The following is an 8,945-nucleotide window of genomic DNA, read 5'->3' as shown; positions in this document are numbered from 1 at the left end:
AAGATCTTGCAATTCTTTTGGTGCGTGTCATAGTTCCTCACTGATCACGCTTTGTACCTCACCCAGTGGAGGCTGCCAGGAGTCAAGTCTAGAAGCATTTGGAGATAAGGAGGTGGATCCTGAGGAAGATCGGCAGCCCTGTGTCAGGCAGCAACCTCAGAGGATGGTCTTTGGACAAGGGGACACTAACCTGCTTCTACCAGAAGTTGGGGGCTCAAAGTGCTCAGACCGAGTGACAGGTGCTCGTTTGAACACATTTTGCAGGTTCCCTGTCTGATTCCCTCTTTCTGGGTCCCCGCCCCCTTGTGGCATTTCAGATTCTGTTTCCAGTGAGAACTCTACCTTGACTGAGCCAGTCTGGTTCCATCGGAGTGGGAAACTGTATTTTCTGCAAGACACAGACCTTCATTTTCTCCAGGCATTGAATCCCTCCCATGACCTTCTGGGACCCACACTTATATTCCTTTTGACTGAGATGTTCCTCTCACTTGGACCTTGGAATTTAGATCAAGGGCTTGAGACCACAACTCCTGTGAGGCTGCGGTGGTCAGTCAGACACCTGGGGTCCAGCCAAAGCTGACCCACCCCTGTGAAATGTAGTCTAAATCTTTGACTTCAAATCTTTCCTAACCAGGAAATAACTTGCACAGCAATATTGAAATCTAAGTTGTGGAAAGGGAGGAAGATGGGCAACGTGCTCACTGAGACTGGATTCTGTGACAGTCATTACACTCCAAAGTCCATAAGCACGTGGATGGAAGCATTCAGATTCTCAGGTCCTTTTCCTGAGACCCAGGAATCCCAATCTTCAGCCCCTCCTCTCTCAGACCAGCGTGCCCAGGTTCTTATTCCCCTGTTCTCCAGGATCCAGGTGTCCAGGTGTCCAGCCCACTGATCCCTCAGGACCCAAGAGTGTGTTCCTAGAACCAACTACACCCCCAGAATCCAAGAGTCCTTGCCCCAGCACTGAGGACCAAGATGTCTTTCCATTCCTAGTGCTAAATGAACACAGAAAACTACATTTCCCATGAGGCTGTGGGTCTGCTGTGTCATTTTTTTAAAAATGTCCCCCGTTATTGAGTTACCTCAGAGAAATAGTTCCACAACACTAACACAAGGTTGGGGACGGGGGAGGGGGAGGGGGAGAATAACAAGTCCTGTCCTGTCAAAGGGCAGGGATAGTCCAGAGTCCCTGGGAACAACTTAGTGGAGCAGAAATCTGAGGGCTGGCCAGGGGAGGGGGGGCAGAAAGGCTGGGACTTTCCCACAGCCTTGTGGCAATGCGGGGGGGTCAAGGGGAGACGAGGAAGCTGACCCTATTTCCTCCCTCAAACACATGTGCTCACTCTGATCCTCCTCTCAGACTCTTTATTATTTCAAGTAAGAAAAAAAAGAAAATAAATAAGATAAATAATACAATAAATAAAGAGGAGACTCTAATAAACAGCCTGTGGCTTCAGGAAGTGTAGCTGGGGCTTCGGCCATGTGAAGGTCCCACCATGCTCAAGGGGTCCGAGGAACCCACGTTGGGAGGTTCGGGGGCCAAGATCCCTGGAGGCTCCAGGGGTGGCGGGAGGAAGCCTGGCAGCGGCAGGAAGCGAGCAGGTCCCCGGGGGGCCAGGTCCCAGTTGGAGGAGCTGTGCGGGGGCAGGCGGAGGGGAATGCCAAGAGCCTCAGACTGGTAAACGTTGTATCCATCCTCAAGAAGCAGCTCCCGGAAGCTGCAGGCCTGGGGGTTGAAGTGGAGCTGAGGGGATGAGAACAAAGATCAGAGACGTGGGATTCCTCTACACCTTCCTGCTGCAGGAACCCCAGCTCCATCCTCTCCCACACTCAGGGGTGCAGGCCCCCAGCTCTCTCTTCTTTCAGACCACAGAGTCCTGTCCTCCAGCAGGATGTGGGAGTCCCGGGACTCCTGGGGAGTCGGGGAACCCACTCCTTCCTCAGATGCAGAGTCCAGGTCCCCAGCCCCTTCCTCAAAACCACAGAAGCAGGCTCTTCCTTTACCCCTAGGCAGTCCCGCCAGGCTCACCTCCTTGCCCTCACTTCACAGAAAAGAATATTCCAGCCCAGGGATCAGTGGAGGCTCTCTAAGTCCTGGCAGGGGCATCTGGCTAGCACCCAAGGTCATGTTCACTTTACAGGCCATCGATTCCCAGAGTGACCCTGCACCCAGCATGAGTCAGGTCTGTAGGAGCCTGTGTGGTCAGCATGGGTTACGAGTCACAAGACTCGGCCTCCCAGGTCATTCTGTCATTCACAGGCTTTGTGACTTGGGGCCGGGGGTGGCCCTGCCTGAGCCTCAGTTTCCTCTTCTGGTGAACATGGATGACAACAGCTGCCCCCTCCAGGGATTGTGGCGAGGTCAGGGCATGCAGAGGGCATCGAGCCAAGCCTGACCAAGGTCAAAGGTGCAAAACATGGTCCCCCAGCCTGTGAGGGTGGGGAGAGGAAGGGCGGGGCGCAGGGACAGGGGTCCTGGAAACTCACCGATCCATACAGCCTCCCCTCTGGCCCCTGGCACAGGAACCTGGATGTTTTAACTCCCAAGATTTGAATGACCCCTGGCTTTAGGGCTTTCAGCTCCAGAAGACCTGAGAGGAGAAAGTGATCAGGGACTCAGAAGGCCTTTGCCCATCCCTCTCCTCCCTTAGACCCAGGAGGCCAGCCCCCAATTCTCTCCTCCCTCAGGACCAGGCCCTACCCCTACACTCACTTTCGGGGCTGCGGCGGGCCGTCCCCACCACTGTGCCATCAGCCCTGATCTCCAGGTGGGCCTCCGTCTCCTGGGCGTCATCCGTGTAGAGGTATCGCTGGCGGACTTGGCCCCCAAATTGGAGGAGGGGGCTGGAGTCAGGAATGGGATGTGCCTGGCAGGGTCCCAGCAGGACAGCTAGCACAGAGACCCACAGTCCCAGGTGCTCGAATTTGGTCTTGTCCCAGCCCATCAATGGTTCACGTCCTCAAGTGAGGTATGGGGTCTGGGCTTTGAAGACCTGAATGGTCTAGATTCTGTTTCAGAGCCTGGCTGTCGGGGAGAGCAGATTCACGATGGCTTCTCTGGTAGCTGAAATGCCTGGGTCCTCTTGCACGCAGATTCACAGCTGACAGGACACCCAAATCTCTTGGGAAGAATGGAGATTCTCCAGAATTTATACCCAGACAGACCCGCCCAATCACCTTCCCGACGCTTGACCCTTGATATTTGACCCACATGGCAGATGCTAGAATTCCACGGTGGCCAGGTCAGCCTGATCGGATGATGCAATCAGGGGTCCTTCCAGCTGAGGCCCTGGGCTCCTGGGTCTGAGGCATCAGGGGGATAGAAATGTGATGAAGTGGGACCTGAGTGAAAGGGGCTGGGGGCCCAGACCGTTTGGTCTGAGGCAGGAGGGAGCTGGGGTTTCAGACTCGTGGGTCTGAAGAAGCAGGAGGCTGGGGGTTCAGGCTCTTGGGTCTGGGGAGGAGGGGGCTGGGGGCCTGGACTCCTGAGTCTGAGCAGGAAGGGGGCTGGGATCCACCTCTCTGCCTGACTGATGCAGATGGTGTCCCACAACTGGCGTTTCTGCATCTCACCTGACTTTCTGGGTTTCTGGGGGTCAGACACTGAGGTTCCTTGGTCATTAAGAAAGCAGCAAGTGCTGCATGACCCAAGCGTTCTCCTCAAGGACACAGGAGTCCTGGTGTGGGAGCTTCAGACCAACCTGCCCACAAATCCCAGCTCAGGCACTCACACACCAAACATCCCAGCCTCCTCCTCCTGGACCCTGATGCAATCCTGATGTTTCTTTCACCAGAGAAGCTAACCAAGATCAGACCGGTGCCCTCAGAATAGCCTGGGGAAGTGGGGGGAGGGTGAGAATCTTTGACTCAGAGTTGACAACTGACGCAGGCTCAGGAGGGAGAAGTTAGACCCAAGATCCCAAAGGGAATGAGGGGTTGGGCAATTTCCTGGAACCTAAACGTGCAAGAGTCTGAACACCAGATCTGAAGGAGGCAGGTGACTGGAGGCCCGGACTTCTCATTCTGAGGAGGGGGCTGGGGGCTGGGAATCCTGGGTCTGGAGAAATTATGATCAGATCTCTAGAGAGTCAAGTCCAATTCCTGGGTCTTTGCTTTCTTGAATGGTAATGGTCAGACCGCTCGGGCCAGGCTGGGGGTTGGCGGGAAAAAGCCTCGGTGGAGGGAAGCCGCCTCAGGTCTGCAGAAAAGGGAGGCTTTTGCTCCTGGTCGGGTCTGCCTCGGCCTCTGTGGAAGAGAGTTTCTCTTCCACTTCTGCTTTCTCTGTTCCTGTCCTCGGAAGAGGCGGGACGTTCCCTTCACCGTCAGGTGCCGGACGCTAGGGTTCGCTCAGACGGAGAGACTGCGAGCCGGGACTCTCGAATTTGCGGGTGGATGGGGCGGAGGGGGGATCGGCGGCCCCTGGTGGGCGCGGGGACACGTTCCCGCCAGAGGCTCTCACGCCGGGACTCAGAGCCGGCGGAGGCTTTGCACCCGCCCATGGCGCAGCCAGGTTAACAGGTTCTGCATCTCCACGGGAGGACGCGACAGGGGGCGGAAGCCGCTGGGCCGTGGCCGGACTCGGCGCATCCTGGTACACAGGGCGGATGGTGAACCCAGAAACTGGAGGGGAAGAGGGAGAGGTCGAAGTCCAGCATTGCAGCTGGGCGCTAGATCACGGTGTCCACGGAAGGATGGGCTGCTAGGAGGCCAGGTAGGCTGCCCCTCGCTGGCCGATGTCAGGCAGGAGGGGGGCTGGGGCGTGGGTCTCCTGGTCCGGGGGAGGGCAGACGGCGAGGGCTGCGGCCCTAGAACTGGGAGCTGGGGCTCGGCGCCAGGGAAGGGGCGGGGCTCCGCTTCCGAGCTACCTGCCGGCCGGGGAGGGGCGGGGCTGGGATCCTCCGGACCGCGTCCCCTCTCCCACCTCCGCCTCCCGAGCCCTCGCAGCCAGTCGGGGGAGGCGGCGTGGAGGGGGAAGGCTGTCGGGCCTGGGAACCTGGAGTCCAGGGTTCCGGGGGCCGCCGGATGTGGGCTGCACTTGGGGCCGGAACGCTCCATTCACGCCAAGCTGACTGTGGAGCTCAGGTAAGTGAGAAATGCAGATGCCTCGGACCCAGGAATCGGGCCTTCAGTCCCAGGAGGCGCTCCCCCAACTTCTAACCCCCTATGACCCCCAGGAGTCTCCTCCACCCCGACCCCCAACTCCTGCTTCTCCAGGAAACAAGATCCCCCATCCAGGCCTGGACCTCCAGCCTCTCATGTTCTACTTGGCCCGTTGCTTCCTGCCACCTCCCTGGTGGACTCTGCCCCTCACACACAGGTTCACTGAGAAAGAAGTTGGGGGAACACTGTCCAACGTCAGTGGACCTTACTGCCTGGGAGAGTGAAATTCCAAGATGTGAGGACAAGGTGGTGGGTCCTGGACCATTGCTATTTTGGAAACCACTAATTTTCACCATCTTCCATCTGCCGCGATTCCAAGCCCTTAGCTTCTCCTAATTCAGATCCAGGAGCCCTGATCCCCTTTTCCCTCAGACACAGGTCTCCAAACCCAGAGTTTCCTCATTCTCTCAGGCCTCTCCTCCTTGACATTCATTCTCAAGCTTCGAGTATCTCGTAATTCACTTTTCTTCCCTTGCAGCCATGTGGGCACCCAGGCTCCGTCACCTCTGTCTGACCTTCCTGCTAACCTGTGTTTTTACCTCAATCTTCTTCTTCCACATCCGCCAAGACCTCTTTCACAATGGCTTAGGCCTGTCTGCCCTATGTCCAGACCGTAACCCAGTGACATCCCCTGTGGCCATCATCTGCCTGTCGGGCACACCCATAAACCCCAACGCCCCTTTTTCCTGTCCCAAGCATCCTGCTTCCCTCTCAGGAACCTGGACTATCTACCCAAACGGCCGGCTTGGGAACCAGATGGGGCAGTACGCCACGCTGCTGGCCCTGGCCCAGCTCAACGGCCGCCAGGCCTTCATCCAGCCTGCCATGCACGCCACCCTGGCCCCCGTGTTCCGCATCACCCTGCCCGTGCTGGCGCCTGAGGTGAACAGCCGTACGCCTTGGCGGGAGCTGGAGCTTCACGACTGGATGTCGGAGGAGTACGCCCAACTGAAGGAGCCCTGGCTGAAGCTCAGCGGTTTCCCCTGCTCCTGGACTTTCTTCCATCATCTCCGGGAACAGATCCGCAGTGAGTTCACCCTGCACGACCACCTTCGGCGAGAGGCCCAGAGTTTACTGAGTCAGTTCCGGCTCAGCCGCACGGGGGACCGCCCGAGCACTTTCGTGGGTGTCCACGTGCGCCGTGGGGACTACGTGAAGGTGATGCCCTATCACTGGAAGGGTGTAGTGGGTGATCGCGCTTACCTCCAGCAGGCTATGGACTGGTTCCGGGCCCGGCATGAAGCCCCGATCTTTGTGGTCACCAGCAACGGCATGGAGTGGTGCCGGGAAAACATCGACACCTCCCGGGGGGATGTGACCTGGGCAAGAAGATGTCCCCAGCAAGGACTTTGCGCTGCTCACACAATGCAACCACACCATCATGACTATTGGCACCTTTGGCTTCTGGGCAGCCTACCTGGCTGGTGGAGACACCGTCTACCTGGCCAACTTTACCCTGCCTAACTCCAGCTTCCTGAATATCTTTAAACCCAAGGCCGCCTTCCTGCCTGAGTGGGTGGGCATCAATGCAGACTTGACTCCACTCCAGATGTTGGCTGAGCACTGAGCAGCAGGGAGACTTTCTGAAATAGTCTGATCAACCTAGGGCCAGTGTTATGTATCTCTGGAAGCCCAGCAGCTTCTGGAGAAGCTGGTGGTCCTGCAGCTGGTGGACACCCATTTCTAGAGTGATTCTAGTTGGCTAGACTTGGAGAAAAAGGGGGGCTGGCCTTCTGCAACTGCCAGAACATTCTAGAATCAATGGAAGATCTTTTCATGATGGCTGGCAACTCTGCAGAAGCTCATGGAAGTTCTAGAATGCACAATGCCCACCTGTTCTTCCCAGCCCATATCCAGAGTACTTCTAGATCACTGCCCCACCAGGAACAGGGAACTCCCTGTTCCAGCATTGACCATCCTGGTCTTTTTGAGAAGAGATATTTCTCTTCCCTGGGTCATCAGGAGAGAAGGAACTCATGGATGTGCTATAGCAAGCACTCACCAACTTCCCTTCTGTGTTTCTGGTGTGATTCCAGAGGAGGGATTTTTTCCGGAGAGGGTCAGCTCTAATGCCTGTAAAGAACCCTGTGGGGACCTTCCAGAGGGCTTGGGATTCTGGAATTCCAGATTAGCTCGGCAAAGAAGCTAACAAAGGTAACACCAGCAGCCCAACACCTCACCACTGTTAGAAAGGTTGATGGACGACAAACTCTCTGTAGCTGGGGCAGTTTGTGTGACAAGTGGAACTTTACCCAACATTTCAGCCCCTGAAAAACCACAGATATGCTAAAACATGGGAGGGGTGGGGGAAGGGATGCTGCTGAATGCTGCAGCTTAAGGAGCAAGGCTCTGCAGAGATCTAGGGACACCATTTTTTTTTTTTTAAGCTCAAAACTGCCAAAGGTAGACATGCACATCTTGGCTCCAAGTTCATGTTGCTTTACCCAGTTAAGGAAGTTTCCTCCTCTGCAGCTGGGCTGCTTGGGAGTGATGGTGTAACAGGGAAGAACAAAATCTGACTCCATGTTGGATGTTTCTTTTATGTTAACTTTTGCTTTCCCTTGCTTTTGTTACTATAATCACTAAAAGGATGCTATCTATAGCTATAAGCATACACGATGGTCTGCATGGGGAACTCTGCCCTTCTGATTGAATGTTAAACCAAAGTGCCTTTGTTCAGCTCACAGGGAAACATCCTGCCCACATACCCATGAAGGACTGCAAGAAAGAAGAAATTAACACACCCCCTCCCCAATGCTGGCCAAGCCAGGAGATGTTTTGCAAGACTTATGGCCTTTTTACTTTACTTCGTCACATCCTCCCCCTCTCTGTTCTATAAAAGAAACTAGCATCCAGGCCCCATAAGATGGTACTCTAGGACACTAGTCTGCCCTCTTCTCAAACACCCGGCTTTCTGAATAAAGTCACTGTTCCTTTCCTCAACACCTCATCTCCCAATTTATTGGCCTGTCATGCAGCGAGCTTGGTCTCGGTAACAATGGGGTTGATTTACTGAAAGTCAGCTGGCATAAGGGTGCCCTGTGGGCTTGCAGAAAGCTGCAGGTATTGTGCCCCTTGCCAACCACTCTCTGCCCCTGAATTCACAGAGCCTCTAAATCTGGCTTTGGGTAAGTCAGGGATGAAAGAATCGGAAGGTATGCAGACCCAAGACTGGTCTCCAACCCAGGCAGGAGCACAGCGTCTGGCCAAAGAGGATGGGATTCTTGACTCAGATTTCAGGACTCCCTTGAGGCTTTTTGAAGGAAGCGAAGGTAGACACTTCAATTACAGAGTTGTCTGAGAATTGAAGCCCTTTTCTAGTCTTCTCAGGGAGTTTTGGAGGACCAGTCCCTACTCAGCTGCCATAGGTGGGAGAGAGGGAAGTATGAATTAAAAATCCTCATCACCAACCCATCTCTGCAGGGTTTTGGTTTTTTTTTTCCCCTTCGGTATGCGGGCCTCTCACTGTTGTGGCCTCTCCTGTTGCGGAGCACAGGCTCCGGACGCGCAGGCTCAGCGGCCATGGCTCATGGGCCCAGCTGCTCTGCGGCATGTGGGATCTTCCCGGACTGGGGCACGAACCCGTGTCCCCTGCATCGGCAGGCGGACTCTCAACCACTGCACCACCAGGGAAGCCCTCTGCAGGTTTTTTTGAGTCTCGTGTGCATGAGGGTGTGTGTAAGTGAGTAGGAGTTAAGGTGTGGAGCTTCCGGGGACTCTCACTTCTCACGTCTTGGGATACTGTTCCTGCTCTCCTGTTAGTGCACTTGTGTGAGTTATGG

At 55.6% G+C, this 8,945-nt stretch overlaps 2 protein-coding genes across 2 annotated transcripts; one reads left to right on the top strand and one right to left on the bottom strand.

Moving 5' to 3' along the window:
• Positions 1-1,456: 1,456 nt before the first annotated feature.
• Positions 1,457-3,106, bottom strand: FGF21 (fibroblast growth factor 21; the record flags this gene model as incomplete). Its single annotated transcript, XM_082862138.1, has 3 exons — positions 2,717-3,106; positions 2,491-2,594; positions 1,457-1,747 (listed from the first exon to the last, which is right to left on the bottom strand). The coding sequence occupies exons 1-3, from the start codon at positions 2,946-2,948 to the stop codon at positions 1,457-1,459; spliced, it is 627 nt and encodes a 208-aa protein (XP_082718264.1). The 5' UTR covers positions 2,949-3,106.
• Positions 3,107-5,015: 1,909 nt separating this feature from the next.
• On the top strand, positions 5,016-8,067 carry FUT1 (fucosyltransferase 1 (H blood group)). Its single transcript, XM_082862018.1, is given in 2 exon segments — positions 5,016-6,482; positions 6,484-8,067. Coding segments are annotated over 2 exon segments (1,086 nt in total). The 5' UTR covers positions 5,016-5,643; the 3' UTR covers positions 6,731-8,067.
• The last annotated feature ends 878 nt before the right edge of the window (positions 8,068-8,945 follow it).

The sequence above is a fragment of the Leucopleurus acutus genome (genome assembly GCF_964270905.1).
Source record: "Leucopleurus acutus genome assembly, chromosome: 20".
NCBI classification, from domain to species: Eukaryota; Metazoa; Chordata; class Mammalia; order Artiodactyla; family Delphinidae; genus Leucopleurus; species Leucopleurus acutus.
Note: the sequence above shows the minus strand (reverse complement) of the source record. Positions and strands in the feature narration are given on the sequence as shown.